This window comes from Neovison vison, chromosome 7, assembly GCF_020171115.1.
Source record: "Neovison vison isolate M4711 chromosome 7, ASM_NN_V1, whole genome shotgun sequence".
NCBI classification, from domain to species: Eukaryota; Metazoa; Chordata; class Mammalia; order Carnivora; family Mustelidae; genus Neogale; species Neogale vison.
Genome location: NC_058097.1, coordinates 60487584 through 60511783, shown reverse-complemented (window position 1 = coordinate 60511783; position 24200 = coordinate 60487584). Strand labels below are relative to the sequence as shown.

The 24200-nt window shown below is 44.2% G+C and overlaps 1 protein-coding gene across 1 annotated transcript; it reads right to left on the bottom strand.

Moving 5' to 3' along the window:
• Window positions 1–1106: 1106 nt before the first annotated feature.
• Window positions 1107–22511, bottom strand: GP6 (glycoprotein VI platelet). Its single transcript, XM_044257655.1, is given in 10 exon segments — window positions 1107–1421; window positions 1964–2014; window positions 2352–2402; window positions 2694–2789; window positions 4562–4621; window positions 7545–7598; window positions 13372–13641; window positions 15286–15543; window positions 15685–15720; window positions 22478–22511. Coding segments are annotated over 10 exon segments (1146 nt in total). The 3' UTR covers window positions 1107–1185.
• Between the last annotated feature and the right edge of the window lie 1689 nt (window positions 22512–24200).

Here is a 24200-nt window from a genome sequence, read left to right as displayed (position 1 = left end):
GCACACAGTGTGGGCTCCTGGATTTTCCTACAAGTTTCCTTCTGTTTCTCCTAAGGCCTCTTGTTCATCTGGATATAGGTTTTTCCTAGCATCTTCATTCTCAGGATCTGAGGGGTGGTGCCTGCCTTCAGTGGGAGTAGGTGGGGTTGTTAAAAGAAGAAATTTTTTAAATTTTTTAAAGCTAGGAAAGAATCTCAAGGTCTTCTACCAAGGGTTTCTCAGTCTCTGTTCTATTGACACTTGGGTCCAGATAATTCTTTGTTAAGTGCTTCTCAAGAGAACATACTCTAGAGGGAGACTGTCCTGTGCATTCATAGTGTTAGCATCTCTACCCTCTACCCAGTAAGTACCAGCATCTCCCTCCAGGTGCTGACAAATATCCCTTGTGTGCAAAATGCCCTGAGATTCCCCCCTTTAGGGAAAAAGAAATTGAGTAGCCTGCATGCATCAGTTTAGGGATGGAGAGTCTGGCCATTTCACCTGTGAGTTAGAGATTCTGTGAATGTGGTTATTAACTATGGAGCAAGATAGGAGGAGGATATGGCTATAAATGGAGGATATGGCTATAAATCGATGAAACCAAAGCCTATGTCTGAGGAAATGGCATCTGGGATCAAGGAGTAGGAGAAGGGTATCCTCAGGGTGAGGAGGTGTAGTGGGGAAAGCCCTGAGTACTCACACATTTAACCCAATACTTCTGGTTAGGAGAGAGGCTGGGATGATAGGCTCAGGAAGTAAGTATGAGTCTGAATTAACCAGCTCAACTATGGCTACCCAGAGAAAACACAGGGGCCAACAGGAAGCGTGGGAGAGTTTTATGCAGCGCATAGAATGGGGTTAGCTATGAGACTTGGTGATATTAAAGTCAATAATGAACACAAATTAGGGAAGGTTGAAGAGGTCATTATGATAGTCCAGTTAGGGTGCTACAAGATCCACAATGTGCAAGATGTGAGTGGGGAGACACTGGCATCCACTAGATACTTCCCATCCCAAATGAGAGGAGTCCTTAGATGGAAGCCAAATAGACACTGGCTCAACAGGTCCTTGATGGGACACCAAGAAGAGGCCCCAAGGTCCTCCTTCTCCGTAGTCATAACCCCTCTCCTCTTGCTCCTACATTCCATATACTCCACACATGGTTTTACATCTCTTATCTCATAGCTACAACCAAGTCTTGGAGTTCTAATTGTGGCGCCCATGGTTATGGCCACCTGGTCGACCCCCATCCTGATGACTGTGTTGTCTCTGGGTCTGTGGGAGGGGTGGGAGTGGCCTGCGGATAGGTCTGACCCTGTATGGCAGGGGTTTCTTTCTGCTGTGCCAATCTTCTGCCAGAAGCCCCACCAGGAGTATTAGAATCACAACCCCAATGCATATGCGGACCAGATTGCCCTTGGTGTAGTATTGCTGGGCAAGACCTGGAGGAATGAAGAGAGACAGGAGCGGGTGATGAAAGCCTATCCCCAGGACCTACTTCAAGACACATCTTGGGTTTCTCATACCCATATCCCTCACCTGAGATTCTATTCTCTGCTACCTAGAATGTCAGTCTCCTTCCTAGAGGGTTCCTCTCCTCCTCACCAAGGGTCAGGGCTAGATAAGCCCGATTCTCTAGATATCATTTCTTCCATACACTCCCTTCATAGACCTCTGATGCAGCCCCTCCACACACACACAGACACTACCTGGCCATTCAGCTAATTACAGCAGAAAAAACTGTTATACAGGGTGGAAGGAGATGAAATTTACCTTTCCCTTATTCTTTAAAAATCTCAGCTTTCCCACCTGAACTTACTACCCAATTCTGAGTTTCAAGTATAATATTTACCTTCCCCTTAATATTTTATAAACCAGGACCCAAGACCATAGAGCTGTGGCTTCTGTACAGGGAAAGCAGTCAGCTTTAGGGGAAGATACAGGGGTGGGAATGAAGAGGGTCCAGAGAGGACCACTTACTCACCAGTTGGAGACTCTGGCCTCTTTGGAGAGATATTGATAGTCCTAGAAGACTCTGGGAATCAAAAAGGAAAGTTTAAGGGGAAAAGACCATCTCCCGTAGCCCGTTCCTGCCCCTTTCCTGAATACATGCACTTTTGAGGCAGAATCCCATGACTATAAGAGCATGAACTACAGAGTTTGGCTGTCTAAATTTATCTCAACCTTCCCACCTGATCTCGTTGCCCAATTCTGAGTTCCAAGTGCTGATATTTACCCCCCCCCACCTTAATATTTTATGAACCAGGACCCAAGACCATAGAGCTGTAGCTTCTGTGCAAGGAAAGCAGTCAAATTTAGGGGAAGATACAGGGGTGGGAATGAAGAGGGTCCAGAGAAGACCACTTACTCACCAGTTGGAGACTCTGGCCTCTTTGGAGAGATAGTGGTAGTCCTAGAAGACGCTGGGAATCAAAAAGAGAAAGTTCAAAGGGACAAGACCATCTTCTGTAGCCCTGTTCCTGCCCCTTTGCTGAATGCACACACTTTAGAGGCAGAATCCCATGACTATAAGAGCATGAACTACAGAGTTGCACTGTCTAAAATTTACCTCAACCTTCCCACCTGATCCTATTGCCCAATTCTGAGTTCCAAGTGCTGAAATTTACCTTCCCCTTAATATTTTATGAACCAGGACCCAAAACCATAAAGCTGTAACTTCTGTACAGGGAAAGAAGTCAAATTTAGGGGAAGACACAAGGGTGGGAATGAAGAGGGTCCAGAGAAGACCACTTACTCACCAACTGGAGACTCTGGCCTCTTTGCAGAGATGGTGATAGTCCTAGAAGACTCTGGGAATCAAAAAGTGAAAGTTTAAAGAGACAAGACCATCTCCCCTAGCCCTGTTTCTGCTCCTTTCCTGAATGCATGGACATTTGAGGCAGAATCCCATGACTATAAGAAGAACATGAGGGGTACCTGGGTGGCTCAGTGGGTTAAAGCCTCTGCCTTTGGTCTCAGGGTCCTGGGATCAAGCCCGGCATCGAACTCTCTGCTCAGCAGGGAGCCTGCTTCCCCCTTTCTCTCTGTCTGTCTCTCTGCCTACTTGTGATCTCTCTCTCTCTTAAATAAATAAATAAAATCTTTTTTAAGAAGAAGAACATTCAGCATTATGCTGAGTGAAATAAGTCAAGCAGAGAGAGTCAATTATCATATGGTTTCACTTATTTGTGGAGCATAACAAATAGCATGGAGGACATGGGAAGTTAGAGAGGAGAAGGGAGTTGGGGGAAATTGGAAGGGGAGGTGAACCATGAGAGACTATGGACTCTGAAAAACAATCTGAGGGTTTTGAAGGGGCGGAGGGTAGGAGGTTGGGGTACCAGGTGGTGGGTATTATAGAGGGCACGGATTGCATGGAGCACTGGGTGTGGTGCAAAAACAATGAATACTGTTATGCTGAAAATAAAAAATAAATTTTAAAAAAAAGAAGAAGAAGGACATGAACTACAGAGTCAGGCTGTCTAGATTTGAATCCCAGATCCATCACTAATAGTGATGACTATTGACTAATAGCCAGTTTTCCCATCTGTCCAATAAAAACAATTATAATGCATCACAGGTTAATGTGAAATTTAAACCAATAACAGTAATAACAGCATAAGGCACACTGCTTGCATATGATAAGCACCCCACATGCAGTAGCTCTAGATTCACCAGGTGCTCAGCCATACACATCAGAAAGGGACGTGTTTTAATATACTGTGAAAAATTGCTATAATAGAAAGTCCATAGGACAGAGGAAACTATACAACCCAGCATCAGAAAAGGCTTTCTTGAGGGACTGAGACTATGAGGAAAGGGAAGGAAAAGCAAACCAAGTGGCTTGAATGCAGAGTAAAGAGATGCCAGGGACTCAGGAGAGCTTCATCTGACTCTGTGTGGCTGAGATTTGCATGAGGAATGAAAACAAGACTGGAGGGATCAACAGTGGCTGATCTAAGGGCATTGGTTCTAAAAGTATTAAGCATCAAGCTGAGAATCCCAGGCTATAATCCTAGGAGTGATGGGAAACCCAGAGGGATTTTGAACAGAAGATGATGAAGAATCTCATCGGGGTCTTAGAAGGAACTTGCTGGCATCAGGAATCGAACAGAGAGTTAGAGTCAGGTGGACCCAGTGGAGATACCAGACCTATACTCAGGGGATCTTTCAAGGTTTCTGTCTTGAGGGAAGTGGATAATTTTTCCAGGAAAAGTGAGGGGAAAGAGAATTACAGCATGAGGATGGGACTGCAGTGATAAGAAGAGTCAGTGGACAATAGGGGACTAAGGTTATGCACGTGGATTAGAGCAAAGTCAGAAGACACTGTATAGGAATGAGTGATGGTCCTCCCATCAAAGCCTTGGCTCTGCTGTCTTTGAAATGGCCACATTTCCGAGAATGCACATCTCTCCCCATGCTCAGAGCCCACCTCTATCCCATCCTTGATCCTCAAACCAAGGACTTTCCTTGGAAGAGTCAAGTGATTTCCTGAAGGGGACTTAAAGCCTACAGCCTTAGATGATGAGAGAAAACCCTAGAATACTGTTTTCTGCTGGTTTCTGAGCTCTTGGTTACTCACTGATTGTAGAGCTTTTGTTGATGAGTGAGATGCTCCATTTCCTGGAGGCTTCTGGGAATTCTAAGCAAGAAGATAATAAGAAAGTGGATAAGGTCAGTCTTCCCAGTGAGCCCCTACTCTGCATATCCCTTCTAAGAAATCTAGGGTTCCCAGAACCCCTTTTCTGACACACACTGCATAAAACTGAGGAGAGAAACATGCAGAGTTGCTGTAAGACATGTCTTCTGTACCTCAGTGGCTGAATAAGAAATGGATTCATTCGGGGCCCCTGGGTGGCTCAGTGGGTTAAAGCCTCTGCTTTCGGCTCAGGTCATGGTCCCAGGGTCCTGGGATCGAGCCCCACATCGGGTTTTCTGCTCAGCAGGGAGCCTGCTTCCCTCTCTCTCTCTGCCTGCCTCTCTGCCTACGTGTGATCTCTGTCAAATAAATAAATAAAATCTTAAAAAAGAAATGGATTCATTCATCCACTGATGGACCAACGTTATTTCCTCTTTGGGGCTACTGTGGATAATGTTGCTATGAACATTTATGTACCTGTTTTTGTATAAACATACATTTTTTGATTTGTTCATTTTGTGGGGGAGCACATAGCTATGGTGGAATAGCTGGGTCCTACGGCAATTGATACAGTCACAGAATAATTCTTTTGAGGAAATGCTGAACAATTTTTCCACAGCAATGATCCCATGTTTCATTCCCACCAGCAATGTGTAAGGTCTCCAGTTTCTCCACATTCTTAACAACCCCTCTAGTTGTGTCTTATTATTATTATTCATTACTGTTATTCCCATTCTGCTGGCTATGATGAATTTTGTGGTATGTGACTTACCTCAGTTTAAAAAGTAAGTAGTGGACCAGTAGATGTGTGCAAGCTCAGTTCTTGGTAACCAGCCTCTGAACACAAGAGAATCCCCTCCCTACTAAGGCCATTTTCTTAACCAGGGACCCCCGTAGTTACATGGGCACCAAAACATTTCCTAAAACCTCTCAACCTATAAATATGTAGCTCCTATTAAGTATGGGGACAATCTTGGTGGACCTTTCTGTGATGGACCCAGCTCATTAAATCCTAGCTTATGCTCAGGAATCTGTAGCAAAGTGAGAACTTAGATATTGTTTGCTCTATGTTATTTCTCTTCCTGTGAGCCTCATTAATAAATTGTTGTTCGAGGGGCATCTGGATTGCTCAGTCCATTAAGCATCCAACTCTTGGCTTCTGCTCAGGTGATGCTCTCATGGTCCTGAGGTGAAGCCCTACATGGGGCTCTGCACTGACTGTGGCGCTTGCTTAAGATACTCTCTCTCTCTCTGCCACTCCCCACCTCACATCTGCATACTCTTGCTCTCTCTCTCAAAAAAAAATACATAAATTTTTATTTGAATTTAGATTAAACATGAGGAAGTATCTGTCTACCATGGATTACTATGCAGTCATAAAAAGTAACACATTGTTGATAACACACAATAACTTGGATGCATCTCAAGGACATTGTACTGAGTGAGAAAAGTCAATCCCAAAACATTCCATGATAGGTGAACCTTTCCATGTATATATAACATTGTCAAAATGATGAAATTCAATAGAACAAATTAGTACTTGCAGGGGGTAGAAATGGTGGGAGGGGAGAGGGTAAATATAATCATAAAGAGGTAGCCTGAGGGATATCTTTGTGGGGTTGGAAGAGTTCTGTATCTTGATAGCCATGGTGGTTACATGGATCTACACATGTGATAAATTGTGATAAATCACCATAGAGCTAAATACAAATACCGTGTCAATGTCAGGTTCCTGGTTTTATGTTGTACTGTAATTGTGCAAGACATGGCCATTGGGGAAATCTAGGCAAAGGGTATACAGATCCTTCTGCATTGCCTTTGCAATGCCTTTGCAACTTCTTGTGAACCTACCTCTCAAAATTAAAAGTTTTAAAATTCCAATCAGAAATACATGCACACACACATATGCACATACATGTGTGTGTGCACACATACACACATGCATTGTGCCTCATTTGGCAAGACAGCCTCTATACTGCCCTCCACCACACATGTCAGCACATTCTTGTCTGACTTGGCTCTTTTCAACATGCTTATGTTCCTCAGGGTTTGGGTCTACCCTGCGACACAGGAAGTGTTAGCGAGGCCACAGACTGATGCACAACTTCTTAAGGCACAGGCTGGTATGTGATACACCAGAATCAAGTAAGATGCTTTGAAGATGGGAGAATATGATGGCCCACACAAAATTTAGGGCAGTCCTTCTCAAAGTGACATCCCAGAGCAGCAGCCTCAGTGTCACCTGGAAACTTGTTAGAAATGAACATAACTGGGGGCACCTGGGTGGCTCAGTCAGTTAAGCGTCTGCCTTTGCCTCAGGTCATGATCTCAGGGTCCTGGGACCAAGGCCAGCATCAGGCTCCTTGCTCAGTAGGGAGTCTGTTTCTCCTCCTGCCTGCTGCTCCCCCTGCTTGTGCATACTCTCTCTCTCTCTCTCTCAGTCTTTCTCTCTCAAATAAATAAATAAAACCTTTTCAACAACAACAACAACAAAAAATGAACATAACTGGACCCCACCCCAGACCTTCTGAATCAGGAACTGGTGAGATCCAGAAGCCTGGGTCACCTCTGGGTGATTCCCAGACCCCCTAATGTTTGAGAACCATGGCCAATGGAATCAGAGTCTCAAAACTAGTGTCCAGGAATCTATGATTTTATAAGCCACTCAGATTATTCTTTTCCACATTAGACATCATAAATCATCCTCCTAAGGCTGGAGAGAAGTGGAGATATAGGGCAGCACAGTAATGTCTATCTAATATTATTATACCCACGTTCTTTACACACACAAGTGATTTTTTAAGTAAATCAAATTTGTGAAAGAGACAAGGGAATTAAATAGAAAAATCTAGATAAAGGGGAGAAAGAAAAGAAGGGATCTGTGGGTCTATACCCCAGACACTGGGATAAATCCTGTAGAACTTACCTGTCACAGAGGAAGGTGGTTCCATGGGTAACCAGGCGGGGGTCACAGAAGTCCCTGGGAAATCAGAAAAAGAGAGAGTTCTGTGCTCTGTTAGCTATGGGTCCTGAGCAAACAAAAAAAGCATTCTGTGACCCAGTTTCCTCACCTAGAAGATGAATACAAAGAAGCTCACATCACTGGATGGTCCTGGGTGTTAAATAGCACACCGAGCACATTCTGAGACTAATTAAAAATGACAATCTCTGTAGCTGCCCTCCCTGCTCTTTGAACTTCAGTTCTGTCCGTTTTTCTGGACCTCTGTGATGTGCACCTGACTTTGTCCCTAGGAGCAAAACTGGCTCTTAAGTCCTGGGAAGCAGATGAGAAGGCAGAAGCCATGGGATACATGTAGGGAGAAAGGGTGATGCCCATGCCACAGAACACAGCCCCTTTCCAACCCCACCACCCTAGCTTTGTAGCTACATCAACCTGCCAACCTCCTTTCACCCCAGGACATTTGCTCATACAATCCCACACACTGGCAACCCGTCCCACTGCTCTTACCCGTTTACCTCTTACTCTGCCCTAAGAGCAAGGTTAAACATTGGCTGCTCAGAGAGGTGTTCCCAAACCGCTTCCCCTTCTAGGTTCTAACAGTACTGTGTACTTCTAATTCATTATGCATGTCCCAGGGACAACAGTGCGGTGTTGGATATTCTCTAAGCCTGTTTGCTCTAATTACTATGTGTACATATCACGTGTGCGTGTATAATACGTGTGTGTGTAAAGGAAAATATACCATAGAGAGAGTGAATTTCAAGTCCCCAGCAGAGCACAGCCACAGCAGAGACACTTTTGAAATACGTCCAATGAAAGAAGCAATAATTGAGCAGGGACCCAAAAAAAGACAAATCTATAAAGGCAGGAAGATTAGCGGTTTCCTTGGACTGGAGGGAGGGGGAGGGAGGGTCTGCATGCGGGCAGGAAGGATGAGATATGGTGGTGGAAATGTTCTAAAACTGGACTGTGGTGGTGACCACAGAACTCTAAATTTACTAAAAACCACTGCATTGTACAACTCAAACAAGAGACTGTTTGTTCAGCTCCTATTACATGCCAGGAGCTACTATTTGTGCTGGGGATACAACAGAAAAGAAAACAGACACAAATGTCTGTCTTTCTGGAGCTTACCTTCCAGGATTCAGGGGGCAGACAGGTGACAAACACCATAAATCAGAACAACGTATGCACAGGTGTGGATGCCGTGGAGAAAAATTGGGCAGAGAAGATGGCAGATAGCATCAGAGAGGCAAGAATGGGACCTTTGATAGAAGCCTTGAAGGAAGCAGTGGGTTGAGCCATGAGATCTGGAGAAAGCATCCCAGCAGGTGCAAGGTCACTGAGGACATAGTGAGCCTGAGTATTCGAGGAAAAGCAAGACGGGATGTAGTCAGTAATATTGTAACCACTTTGTATGGTCACAGAAGGTAACTGGACTTATCCATGGTGACCATTGCATAGTGTATATAAATATCAAATCACTATGTTGTACACCTGAAACTAATACACCATATGTCAATTAGTCTTCAATTTAAGGGCGGGGGGATGCTGATGGTTCTAAGGCAGAGTGGATGAGGGCAGAGCAGCAGGTCAGGTAATCAGACAGGTAGAGAAGGGGCCTGGTGAGACGAGAGGAGTGAGTGCTATGTGCTTTGAGCAAAATCATCTGATTTTAACAGCCTGCTCTAAAGGGGTTCCTCTTGCCATCATTCTGCAAACATTCTAAAGAGGCAAAGGTATAAACTTGCAACCAGTAGATGCAAATAAATCCTGGAGATTAATGCACAGCATACAGTCAACCGCAATATATCCCAGATTTAGTTGCTAAGAGACAAGATCTGTGGTGTTCTCACCACAAAAAAAAAAAAAAAGCAACAGCAATTATGTGACAGGTTGAAGGTATTAGCTAATGCCCCAGTGGTAATATGTTGCAACACATAAATGTATTAAGTCAACACGTGCTACATCTTATATAATGTTATATGTCAATTATATCTCGATTAATTGATTTTTTTAAAATTAAAGGTGACAAAGGTAGACACAGAGGGACCAGTATATGGAGCAAATCAGTTCTACATGAAGATGTGCTACCTTGTCAGATCAGGGACAGGCTTCAGAGATGTGGTAGGAAGCATGAATTGGGCAAAGACAGCAGGATTTACAAGAAAATGCCTCTGAGTATTGCAGCAGAAAAATGTGTCCTTTTAAATTTTCATGTTATTTTCAAATGTACATTATATGTATCATCTTTAACATTCATTTTAAGTGCATAGTTCAATAGTATTAAGTGCATTCACATTGTTGTGCAAGAACTCTCAGAACTTTTTCATCTGCAGACCTGGGACTCTATGCCCATTAAACAATACTAACTCCACTTTTTCCCTCCATCAGCCTTTGGTAATTCCCTTTCTACTCTCTGCCTCTATGGCTTGGATGACTTTCAAATGCCTCCCAGGAGTGGAATCAGATGATATATGGCCTTTTGGGGCTGCTTTATTTCACATAGCGTGACGTTCTCCAGGTTCATCTGTACTGTAGCACATGGCAGGATCGCCTTCCTCTTTGGGGCTGCATAATAGTCTGTTGTGTGTCTCCACCACAGTTTCTTTATGAACTATGTTGTCCTCTTTTGAAAGAGGCATGCTGTAAGAATGAAAGACTGATAGTGGCTACAATGCAAACACAGCTCAATAGCATGGCTGACTGAGAGAAGCCAGTCACGAAAGACCCCGTGTTGTAGGACTCCATATATATGCAGTTCCCTCAAAGAGGCAGACTGTTAGAGATAGGAAGTCATTTGTGGTTGAATGGAAAATGACGGCAAACAGGTGCCAGAGGTCCTGCAGAGGTGATGGAGATGGGCCGACTGGGTTGTGGTGATGGTTGCACAACTCTGTGAACTCTCTGAATACATGGACACATAAAGTGGGCAACCTTATAGGTCTAGAAACCATACCTGAATAAAACAGAATGGAAGGCCATTTCTAGTGTATAATGACCTCACTAGCTAGATTTCAACAAAAGTAAGTCTGAATACAAGTACATTTTCATTTTACCCTGTACTATATTAATCCACTGGAGACCAAAAGGATAAGATTTTTAGTATAGTCTAAAAATCCAGTCTAGTCTTTTTATATAGACATAAAATCTAGTCTAGTCTTTTGTATATTGGGGCATTTCATTTTTTTTAATTTTTATTTTTTTTCAATTTATTTATTTTCAGAAAAACATTATTCATTATTTTTTCACCACACGCAGTGCTCCATGCAAGCCGTGCCCTCTATAATACCCACCACCTGGTACCCCAACCTCCCACACCCCGCCACTTCAAACCTCTCAGATTGTTTTTCAGAGTCCATAGTCTCTCATGGGCATTTCATTTTTTTAATTTTACTTTATTTTTTCAGTGTTCCAAGATTCATTGTGTATGCACCACAGCCAGTGCTCCATGCAATATGTGCCATTTTGGTTTTTTTAGTATTCATTTTTAATTTTAGAGAGTGCATAAGCAGGGTGGGGAGGGCAAAGTGGGAGGGAGAGGAGCGGAGAAAGAATCCCAGGCAGACTCCATGTTGAACACAGAGCCCCATGCAGGACTCCATCTCATGACCCTGAGATCATGACCAGAGCCAAAACCTAGTCTGACAGTTAAAGAACTGAGCCACCCAGGTGCTCCTATTGAGGCATTTTCAATAAATAAGTCACTGGGGCACCTCACTGACTCACTCGGAAGAGTATGCCATTCTTGATCTCAGGGTCAGGAGTTTGAGCCTCATGATGGGTTTAGAGATTATAAAAAATAAATAAATAAACTTTGGGGCCTCTGGGTGGTGCCATGGGTTGAGCTTCTGACTCTTGGTTTCAGTTCAAGTCGTGGTGGCATCAGTCCATCCCACATCAGGCTCTGAGCTCAGCATGGAGTCTGCTAAACTTTCTCTCCCCCCTCCCTCTGCCCCTCCCAGTATGCTCACTTGCTCTCTCTCTCTCTCTCTCTCAAGTAAATTAATCTTTTAAAAAAATAAAATGGAAGGGAATTGAGGGAAATTGGAAGGGGAGGTGAACCATGAGAGACTATGGACTCTGAAAAACAATCTGAGGGTTTTGAAGGGGTGGGGAGTGGGAGGTTGGGGTACAAGGTGGTGGGTATTATAGAGGGCACGGATTGCATGGAGCACTGGGTGTGGTGCAAAAATAATGAATACTGTTATGCTGAAAATAAATTTAAAAATAATAATAAAATAAAATGAACTTTAAATAATTCAGTTGCTTCGGTACTTGTAAAGGAACATAGCAGCAAAACAGTGGTGAACAAAAAACATCAATAATGGTTTTTAAATCACATCAGTTGCCGTAAAGGATTTAGCAGCGAGCGTTGCGTGGAGAGGCCTTGTACTTAGACTATTGCAAATAAGAAAGACAGAGTGTGTTTGCATGTAAAGAGAGTCAAAGTTTCCTTCCTATTATAGTGGCATTTTTCAAAGTAATTTCCATAAGTTCTTCACTGCTGTGTGTTTGTTTGCTTCAAATCTAGACAAGACAAAAGGCATTATCACTGGTATTAAGAATTATTTTTTCTTTTCTGATGGGGGCATAATATTCCATAGTGTATATGGACCACATCTTCCTTATCCATCCGTCCGTTGAAGGGCATCTTGGTTCTTTCCACAGTCTGGCGACCGTGGCCATTGCTGCTATAAACCTTGGGGTACAGATGGCCCTTCTTTTCACTACATCTGTATCTTTGGGGTCAAAACCCAGGAGTGCAATGGCAGGGTCATAGGGAGTTCTATTTTTAATTTCTTGAGGAATCTCCACACTGTTCTCCAAAGAGGCTGCACTTTTGTAGCAACATGGACGGGACTGGAAGAGATTATGCTGAGTGAAATAAGTCAAGCAGAGAGAGTCAATTATCATATGGTTTCACTTATTTGTGGAGCATAACAAATAGCATGGAGGACATGGGGAGATAGAGAGGAGAAGGGAGTTGGGGGAAATTGGAAGGGGAGGTGAACCATGAGAGACTATGGACTCTGAAAAACAATCTGGGGGTTCTGAAGAGGCAGGGGGTGGGAGGTCGGGGGTACCAGGTGGTGGGTATTGGAGAGGGCACAGATCGCATGGAGCACTGGGTGTGGTGCAAAAATAATGAATACTGTTATGCTGAAAATAAAAAATAAATTGAAAAAAAGAATTATTTTTTCTTATTTCTTTTGTATTTCTATATACTCTGCAGTAGGTAAAGTAACAGCCTCTCAAACATGCTCACGTCCCAATCCCCAGGCCCTGTGGATATGGCATCTTACACAATAAATGGGAGGGGGTGGGGGGACGCCCGTATTTTCCAGGTGGGCCCAGTGTCATCACAGGGTCCTTAAACATGGAAGCAGGAGGCCAGGGAGACAGAGAGACTGATGATGCTACGTTGCTGGCTTCTGTGATAAAGGAAGGGACCACGGGAGCCAAGGGGTGCAGGCACTTCTAAAATCTGGGAAAAGCACAGGACAGATTCCCGCCTGGGCCCTCCAGAAGGAATGTAACCCCGCTGACACCTTTGTTTTGTCCCAGGGAGACCCATTTGGTACCTGACCTCCAGAAATGGAAAGTAATAATACATTTACGATTTTTTAAGCCACTAGATTAGTGGCGATTTGTGACAACTAATATACCCTCCAAAGCTTCATGCCTTTCCTGGCTTCCCACCTCCTTCACATGTGTTGGCCCTCCCCTGAAACTTTAGCAGAGTGTGCAAGAGCTAAAGAAAAAAAGGCTTGGTCTGCAGCTCCCTCACCTGTGACCACAAGCTCCAGGGGGTCGCTGGGGGCTGACCACAGGTACGGCAGCTTGCTGGAAAAGCTGTAGCATCGGTAGGTCCCACTGTGTGCAGCAGTCACTGCGGTGATGGGGAAGTCAGATCCCTTCTGGGGCCCAGCGTCCCCTTCCTTGTACAGAGCAAATTGGTCAAAACTGAACTGGCTTCGACACTGCAGAGTGACTTCCCCTCCTGGGGACACAGCTGGGCTGGGCTGGACTGAGATCGAGGGCTTGTTGAGATAAACTCCTGGGAGAAAAGAGAGCTCTGGTGTTAAAGACCGTGGCCAGCATGTTGGCCATGGGGGTGGGCAGGTCCCCCCACCTCCTAAGAGCTAGGGAACTTTCCAGGTATATCCATCCATAGAGAACCCACTTGCCCTGCCCCCAGCTCACAAAAGGGTTAAGGGAACATAACCAGGATCCTATCATGGTGCCCGATCTCAAATCCTCATTCTGTCCCTTAGGGGCTGTGTGATCCTGGAGAGAAACCCACCCTTCTAACTGTGCCCCAGTGTTCTTTACTGTAAAAATGAATCATTGAACACTACGTCAAGAACTAATGATGGACTACATGTTGGTTAATTGAATTTAAATTTAGAAAAAGAAAATGGGAATGACTGAATGAAGCAACATAGCACAGTTGCTTAATACATAGGGAGCTCCCGAACTACGACGGCAGTAACAAAATAGCAAACTGCTGTAGTGCAGTTTTTAAACCAAAATTAATTCAAACAATTCATACTGAACAAAATAACCAAGATTGTAAACAAAAACAGACGCCAACTGTGACTCATGGTGAGGCAAAAGGCTCAAAACACTTTCATGCATTTTTATGGTTAATTCTTTCCACACTATTAATACAGTTGAAAAAAAATTGAAAAACTTTAAACTAGGCTATTCAAATTCATAAATTATTTGAAGTTTAAATATTTGATTCATACAAAAAAATTTTTTTAAGAATTCATTATCCTTTTACTCTCCTGGCCTTAGGGAAACAAACTCATCAATGATATTTTCAAAATCTCTCTGGAAAATAAGCACTTGAAAATGCATTAGAAATAAAAGCACAAGCCAAGAACATTATATTCTGTCAAAAAGTAAAAAAGAGGGGCGCCTGGTTGGCTCAGTGGGTTAAACCTTTGCCTTCGGCTTGGGCCATGGCCTCAGGGTCCTGGGATCGAGCCCCATGTCAGGCTCTGCTCAGTGGAGAACCTGCTTCCCCCTCTCTCTCTGCCTGCCTCTCTGCCTGTTTGTGAGCTCTCTCTCCCTGTCAAATAGATAAAATCTTAAAAAAAAAAAAAAAGTAAAACAGAAGGCATTGGAACGTGGCTAGAGCCTTTGGCACGGGGCTCAGGTATGGCTTGAAAGAGCCCTGCCTCGTTCTGTCTTCACCTAAAAGTGTGATACTTTGTTCAGCATAGGTGTTTCTGCATTGATTTTGATTGTTTTAGAAAGATCCTGCATTGGGGTTCCTGGGTGGCTCAGTGGGTTAAGCATCTGCCTTCAGCTCAGGTCATGATCCCAGGGTCCTGGGATCCAGCCCCGCATCAGGCTCCCTGCTCAGCAGGAAGCCTGCTTCTCCCTCTCCCTCTAGGTCTGCTTGCATGCCCTCTCTTGCTGTGTTTCTGTCAAATAAATAAATAAAATCCTAAAAGAAAGAAAGAGAGAGAGAGAAAGAAAATGAAGAAAGGCAGGCAGGCAGGAAGGAAGGAATTGAATTGACCTAGCACTTGCATGGCTCACTGCACCTTCCCTATGAAAGCAGCTAGCACTTCGATCCCCACCCAATCCCAGCCCCCTGGGTCTCCGGATTCTCTGAATCTTTCCCCTCCTCACCCTCCTGGAGCCCCCAGGCTCCAGGTGCAGCTGTCCCCCTCACCCCTCCAGGTACCTGTAGCGACCAGCTCCAGCCGGTCGCTGGGGGGAGACCAGAGGCTCCCATTCTGGTAGGTGCAGCGGTAGCACCCTGCGAAACGTTCCTCCATGGATGGGATGAAGAGGACAGGCTGATCCTGGTAGTGGTTGGACCTCAGCTTCTCCAGGCGGTACAGGTCCACATCTGGAGGCCCCCGGCAGTGGATGGTAACCGGCGTCCTCAGTGGCACTAGGGAGCTAGGCCGGGCCTGAAGGGAGGGCTTGGGCAGCAGGCCTGGAAGGGGAAGTAGAACCTGGTGGAGGGCCGCTTTCAAACAGATCCTCCTCCTGGGGGGCCCCCACTCCTCCCGCCCTCCCAGGCCTTGTGCAGGTGGAGCACAGAGGAGGGACCCGGGACTCCAGGGGAAGGACTCACCATGCTGAGCTTCCACCACCTGCCCCAGACACAGCCCTGAGCAGAGAAGAAAACAACCAAAGGCTAGGACCTCCCGAGCCCACACTTCTCAAAGCAAGGCGGGTGATGACACTTCTGCAGGCAGTAACTTTCTCTCGTCATCGCTTTTCTAAGGACACACGCTCACATAATTGAGGCACCAGAGGCAGCCAGCCATAGAGGGCTGCATATTGTACAATTCTATGTATCTGAACCCTGCTCATGAGGTCAGTCTGCCTGCACACAGAGAGATTAGTGGTTGCCTGGGGCTGGGGAAGGAGGGTGGAGAGCTGATTGTCAGGGGTATGGTTTCTTTCTGGAGTGGTGACAGTGTCCTGGAACGAGGCAGAGGGGATGGCTGTGCGCCTTGTGAATGTACTGTCACAAATGATAAATTTTATGCTAAGTTTTTTTTTAAAAAACACATTTTTTTAAAAGACAGAAACATTTTTCAAAATGCTGGAGCAAACAATCCTAAAATTTGCATGGAACCAGAAAGAGACCCCGAATTGCCAAGGAAATTTTGAAAAAGAAAAACAAAGCTGGGGGCATCATGTTGCCCAATTTCAAGCTTTATTACAAAGCTGTGATCACCTGGACATCATGGTTCTGGCGCAAAAACAGACACACAGACCAGTGTAACAGAGTAGAGAGGCCAGATATGGACCTTCAACTCAATGGTCAAATAATGTTCGACAAAGCTGGAAAGAATGTCCAATGGAAAACAGTCTCTTCAATAAATGGTGCTAGGAAAATTGGAGAGCTATATATAGAAGAATGAAAGGCGACCATTCTCTTACACCATATACAACGATAAACTCAAAATGGATGAAAGACTTCAGTGTGAGACAGGAATCCACTGGGGCACCTGGGTGGCTCAGTCATTAAGCATCTGCCTTCAGCTCAGGTCATGATCCCAGGATCCTGGGATCGAGTCCCACATCCTGCTCAGTGGGGAGTCTGATTCTCCCTCTCCCTCTGCTGTTCCTTCTGCTTCTGTGCTCTCACTCATGATCTCTCTCTCTCAAATAAATAAATAAATAAAAATCTTTTAAAAAATAAAAAGGAATTCATCAAAATCCTAGAAAAGAACATAGGCAGTAACTTCTTCAACATCGGCCACAGCAACTTCTTTCAAGACATGTCTCCAAAGGCAAAGGAAAGAAAAGCGAAAATTTGGGGACTTCATCAAGATGAAAAGCTCCCGCACAGCAAAGGAAACAGTCAACAAAACAAAGAGGCAACCCACGGAATGGGAGAAAATATTTGCAAATGACACTACAGAAAAGGCCTGATATCCAAGACCTATAAAGAACTCTTCAAACTCAACACACACAAAACAGATATTCAAGTCAAAAAATGGGAAGAGCAAACTAAGAGGCACATGAAAAAATGTTCATCATCCTTAGCTATCAGGGAGATTCAAATCAATTCCAAATCAGATTCAAATTAAAACCACATTGCAATACCACCTTCCACCAGTTAGAATGGCCAAAAGTACCAGGACAGGAAACAACATGTGTTGGCAAGGATGTAGAGAAAGGGGAACCCTCTTACACTGTTGGTGGGAATGCAAGTTGGCACAGTCACTTTGGAAAACAGTGTGGAGATTCCTTAAGAAATTAAAAGTAGAGCTTCCCTATGACCCTGCATTTGCACTCCAGGGTATTTACCCCAAAGATACAGATGTAGTGAAAAGAAGGACCATATGTACCCCAATGTTCATAGCAGCAATGGCTACGGTCACCAAACTGTGGAAAGAGCCAAGATGCCCTTCAACAGACGAATGGATAAGGAAGATGTGGTCCATATATACTATGGAGTATTATGCCTCCATCAGAAAGGATGAATACCCAACTTTTGTAGCAACATGGACAGGACTGGAAGAGATTATGCTGAGTGAAATAAGTCAAACAGAGAGAGTCAATAATCATATGATTTCACTTACTTTTGGAGCATAAGAAATAACATGGAGGACATTAGGAGAAGGAGATGAGAAGTGAGTTGGGGGGAATCAGAGGGAGAGACAAACCATGAGAGACTGTGGACTCTGAGAAACAAACTGAGGGTTTGTCTCTCCCTGCCTCTCTGCCTACTTGTGACCTCTCTCCCTCTGTGTCAAATAAATAAGTAAAATCTTTCAAAAAAAATAATAAGAAGAGCACATATTGCATGGAGCACTGAGTGAGGTGTCTAAACAATGGATCTTGGAACACTGAAAATATAAAATAAAATTTTTAAAAATGAGATAAAAAAATACACTTAAAGGCACCTGGGTGGCTCAGTCATTAAGCGTCTGTCTGCAGCCCAGGTCGTGATCCCAGGGCCCTGGGATCAAGCCCCACATCGTGCTCTCTGCTCAGCGGGGAGCCTGCTTTCTCCCTCTCCCACTCCCCCTCCTTGTGTTCCCTCTCTTGCTGTCTCTCTGTCAAATAAATAAATAAATGAAATTTAAGAAAAATATATACTTAAAAAAACTAATGATGTGCTAAAACTAATGATGGTCAAAAGAAACGAAATCTTGCCATTTGCGACAACATGGATGGAACTAGAGCGTATCATGCTTAGCGAAATAAGTCAAGCGGAGAAAGACAAATATCATATGATCTCCCTGATATGAGGGAGTGGTGATGCAACATGGGGGCTTAAGTGGGTAGGAGAAGAATCCATGAAACAAGATGGGATAGGGAGGGAGACAAACCATAAGTGACTCTTAATCTCACGAAACAAACTGTGGGTTGCTGGGGGGAGGGGGGTTGGGAGAAGGGGGGTAGGGTTATGGACATTGGGGAGGGTATGTGCTTTTGGATAAATTGGAAGGGGAGATGAACCATGAGAGACTATGGACTCTGAAAAACAATCTGAGGGGTTTGAAGTGGCGGGGGGTGGGAGGTTGGGGTACCAGGTGGTGGGTATTATAGAAGGCACAGCTTGCATGGAGCACTGGGTGTGGTGAAAAAATAATGAATACTGTTTTTCTGAAAATAAATAAATTGGAAAAAAAAACTAATGATGGTGATTAACATAACACAAACAAACAGACAAAGCCATCCAGGAATTCCTTACACCCCTCCCTATGCACACACTTTGGACAACTCTAAAGAGAATTATCTCCTCTCTGAAAAGGGGGCTGTGTCCAGGATTTAGTCTCTTTTTTATCTTAGCTTTGTCAATACATAATTGATGTACAATGTTGTGTAAATTTAAGGTGTGTGTGTCGACTTGATATTTATATATCACAAAATGATTTCTCTCACAGCATTAACTAATATTAACCAATTACATAATTAGCTAATATTAGCTAATTAGTTAACACCTCCATCCTGTCCCATAATTACCATTTCTTTTTTTTTTTATGGTGTGAACATTTAGGATATTCTGCAAGAAGGTGTTATTGGCTGTAATCCCCATGGTGTAGGGGGTGCCTGGGTCGCTCAGTTGGTTAAGTATCTGCCTTCAGCTCAAATCATGATCCTGCAGTCCTGGGATTGAGCCCCAAGTTGGGCTCCTTGCTCAGTGGGGAGCCTGCTTCTCCCTCTGCCTGATGCTCCCCCGTTCATTCTCTCTCTCTCTCTCTTTCTGTGTCTCTCTCCCACTCAAATAAATAAAATCTTTTTAAAAAGACATAAGATCTAGATGGGATCTGTTACATTGTATTATGTCTAGAGATCACCAGCTGTGTTGTTAATCGTGGATTTCCCACTGTTTTGACTTTTTGCCTAAATCAATATTCTGGGGCATCTGGGTGGCTCAGTAGATTAAGTGACTGCCTTCAGCTCAGGTCATGGTCCCCAAGTCCCAGGATCAAGTCCCACATCAGGCTCCCTGCTCAGCAGGGAGTCTGCTTCTCCCTCTGACCCTCCCTACATTCTCATGCTCTCTCTCTCTCTCTCTCAAATAAATAAAATCTTTACCAAAAAATTAATAAATGCTTTCTCTTATAAAAAAGTAAACCAATATTCTGTACTTACATTATTATGACTGTGCAAATATTATTCACACCTGAGGAGTGTAGTATTATACCTGTATATTTTTCCTATTTATTGTCCCTAGAATCAGTATTTGTCTGGTTTAGTGACATCCACATAGTTTTCCTTGACCCTGTGTCTAATTCTTTCCACAGTTTCAAATAGCCTTCCCATGTAATCCTACACACCTATCAAACTGCATAATCGATAAATTCCATCTTCTCCCTTGGAGGTGACTTGCCCCCATTTTGTCTTCTACCTTCTCTAGGTTGAACAACTGCCTTTTTTCTCTCAAGCTGGCTTTTTTTTTTTTTTTTTTACTTTTTGCCAAGTTGGTAGCATTACCTGCTTTAGTCTTGCTAGGGTTGTCAGATTTAGGATATAAAAACACAAGACTCCCACTTAAATATAAATTTCAGATAAGCAATGAAATTTTGTTTGCATAGTATGACCCATGAGATTTAATGGGATATACTAAGCTTACAAAATTATTTCTTGTTTATGTGAAATTAGATTTCACTGGCCATGCTGTATATTACCCAGTAACTCTTATCCTGACCCACACACAGACATGCTCACGTGTGTGCTTCTTGTCTCCACAATAAATGCAAGGAAACTGAACAGAGAGGCTAAGCAGTTTCTTTCAGTTCACACAGCTGGGATGGGGCTGAACCTGGATCATTACTGACTCACACTTGTCTCCAGCCCCCTCTGAACCTCTTGTCCACACCAGGTTCTGCTCCCTGTAACCAAGCTTGACCCACATCTTTGTCCACTTCCCAACACAACCCCGCCATGGTCCTCTCATGGGTTTCCATCCAGCCTTCTAACGTGACTGGACATACTCCCTGTGCTCTTCTGAGCACTTCCTGGATGGACTCTGACTCACCACATCCCTATTGGTTAGGGACCATTATTAGCCCCTTTTATAGATCAGACTATGGAAACAGTATCCTGTTCCCCGTCCTGCAGCTGGTAAGCGTACATTCAAACACCAGCGGCATACTTTGGTCATAAAGAATGTGAACTTGGCACTAAACTCTTGAGTTTATTTGAGCCCTAGATGCGTGACCTTGAACAAGTTCCTTAATCCCTCTGGACCTCAGCTTCCTCATCTGTGAAATGGGAACATGAATAGGGCCCTACCTCATCAGGCCATTCTGGGAATTAAGTGTCTGCTAAAAAGCATGGCGTGGGCTCAAGCCCACATACGTGCCAATGAGTGTGTGTTAATGAATGACTGACAGGCGGTCTGTGCTCATGGTGTGTTTCCTTATCCCCATAGCACAGCTGTTCGTTCCTGCTTGGCCCCTTGAGCCTCTGTCCTTTTAACAATAAGGCTCTTCTGAATAAATGAGGGAACTGGGCACATGACTGGCCTTGCGGGGGCAGGCAGTAAGCACACAGGATCCTACCACCAACCCTGCTAGGAGAGACTCTTCCCGCAGACTTGCTGAGGTGCCGTTGACAAAGAGAAGCCGTATATCCAGGGTGAGCAACGTTGTGATCTGAGGGACGTGCACACTGTCAGGTGATCAACAACAATCGAGCTAATTAACCCGTCCCCCGCCTCACATAGGTTTTTTGATTTTTGATTTTTATTTTTTGTTTTGTTTTGTTTTTATTTATTTTTTATTGTGTTATGTTAGTCATACAGTACATCATTAGCTTTTGATGCACAGTTCCATGATTCATTGTCCGCGTGTAACACTCAGCGCTCCCTGCAGTCTGTGCCCTCCTGAATACCCACCACCAGGCTCACATAGGTTGTTTTGATTTCTGGTTTGGTTTGGTTTGTTTTGGTGAAAATGTACAAGATCTACTCTGTCAGCAAGTTTCTACAGTATTATTGCCTCGATCACTATTCTGTGCATTAGATCCCCAGAACTTACTCATCTTACAAGTAGAAGCTTGTTCTCTGTCCCCCTACCTCCCTGTTTCCCACCTGCAGCACCCCCAGACTCTGACAACCACCAGTCTGCTCTCTGCCTTCATGAATCCAATCTTTCTAGATTCTACATGTAAGCGAGACTGTGTGGATTTTCTTTCTGCATCTGGCTTATGCTACCTAGCGTCATGGCCTCGGGGCCCACTAGAATTGTTGCAAACGGCAGAATTATTTGTTCCTGTGCCATGAGGTTTGCTGGCACATCTGTAATTTAGTCCTGATGTCACCAAGTCCACATTAAAAATATAAATGGGGAGTTAGAGAGGAGAAGGGAGTTGGGGGAAGTGGGAAGGGGAAGTGAACCATGGGAGACTATGGACTCTGAAAAACAATCTGAGGATTTTGAAGGGGCGGGGGGTGGGAGGTTGGGGTACCAGGTGGTGGGTATTATAGGGGACACGGATTGCATGGAGCACTGGGTGTGGTGCAAAAATAATGAATACTGTTATGCTGAAAATAAATAAATTTAATTTAAAAAACTATAATAAAAAAAGGAAAAAAGAATATATAGGGGAAAAAATAAATAAATAAATAAAAGAAAAATATATAAATGAATGAATTAATGAATGGATGGATAGATAGATAGATAAAATTTGAAGACTGGTATACAGAGACAATTTTTCAGCCAAAACCGGAAGACCTGTTTATTTTCTGACCCACCCAGCAAGAGACTAGAATGAAGTAACAGACAAACACGACCTCCCTGGGTCCCTGTTTTCCCAACCCACCAATGAAGGGACCCTCACAGGTCACCCATTGCCCTGAAATCCTTTTCTGATGCAATTTTTTTTTAACATTCTTAGTCTCATAGCCCACTGCCTATCCCTCAGCATTTCCCAGATCAACCCTTGGGACTCACCAAGACAGAGAAGGGCAGACAGGGGTGCAGCCATGGTCCTTCAGCCCATCCAGAGCTCGCTAGCCCAGGAGGGAAGCCTCAGGGGCTGGAGCGGAGACACAGGATGTGATGAGGATGCAGCAGCCTCTCCCCCCCTTCCCTCATCAGCCTGTCTTTTCCCGCATGAGGCTCATCAGGCTGGATCCATCCCCTCAGTAGAATGACTTGCACACAAGCTCACAGAAGCTCCTTTATCTTCTGTCACCAGCCCAAGCCGGCCGGGCACTGAGATGGACTGTTAACTGATGGACCTCCTTAGCATAACAGTTTCATGGAGCTTTCTTGGTGGGGGGACATTTGAGATGATATCTGCTCATAAGAAATATTCATGGAAGACCAGCAGGTTCAGCAGGACCCAAAGCCTGGAGAGGTGAAGAGCCTGGCATTTTCGTGTAGGTGGGAAGTGGTTAGTGTGGCTGGAATCAAGGACCATAAAGCTGAGACTGAAGAAATGTTAGGGTAAATTGGAAGGGGAGGTGAACCATGAGAGACTATGGACTCTGAAAAACAATCTGAGGGGTTTGAAGTGGTGGGGGGGTGGGAGGTTGGGGTACCAGGTGGTGGGTATTATAGAGGGCACAGCTTGCATGGAGCACTGGGTGTGGTGAAAAAATAATGAATACTGTTTTTCTGAAAATAAATAAATTGGGGGAAAAAAAATGTTAGGGGCCAGATCAGAGGGTCCCAACCTCAGCTCTGTTGACATCTGGAACCAGGTGACTGCTGGAGTGGGAGCAGGTTGACCTGTGCTTCCGGGAGGCTCATGGCCAGTCGAGAGCCACTGGGTTGGACCGTTCAGGAGGCTCTGAGACTAAGATACACTGGGAGTGCAAATATCTCTTTGCAATCCTACTTACTCACTTTTCAGGCACTATTTTGTTTGACCCTCACCCAAGGCTGAGAAACAGGTGAGGCAGCTTTAGTCCCATTCAAACAGGAAAACTTGAACTTGGAAGAAAATGTATTTTTCTAGTTGGAGGGTGGGTGCTGGGAGCTGAGTAATTGACTTCTTCTGGCTTAGCACATGCACACTTGCATCAAGGCCATCCCTCTCTTCCGTGATTTGTCTCTGCCCTGTGGTTCTCATTTCAATTCTCCACCTCCAAGGAGAATCTCTGAGACAATCCATGCAAATTCATTCATCTCTGCAAAACTTTATTTTGGGGGTGCCTGGGTGGCTCAGTGGGTTAAAGCCTCTACTTTCAGCTCAGGTCATGATCCCGGGGTCCTGGGATCAAGCCCCGCATCAGGCTCTCTGCTCAGCAGGGAGCCTGCTTCCCCCTCCCTCTCTGCCTGCCTCTCTGCCTACTTGTGATCTCTCTATGTCAAACAAATAAATAAAATCTTTTTTAAAAAACTTTATTTAGAGGGCACGGATTGCATGGAGCACTGGGTGTGGTGAAAAAATAATGAATACTGTTTTTCTGAAAATAAATAAATTGAAAAAAAAAACACTTCATTTTGTATCTTGCAAACTGTATATCGTGTTGTAATTGTTAAATGCTGTGAAAGTCATCCCTTTTTCCATTGCACACTCAGCGTTTCCAGGCCATTCATATGTCTACATGACAGTTGCTTGTTTCAACATGTTAATCTTCTCACTGTCCCAATAATGGACAGCTTGATTATGCTTAAGTATCTCCACTATAAACAATACTGAGCTAAATATCACTTTACAGGTTCC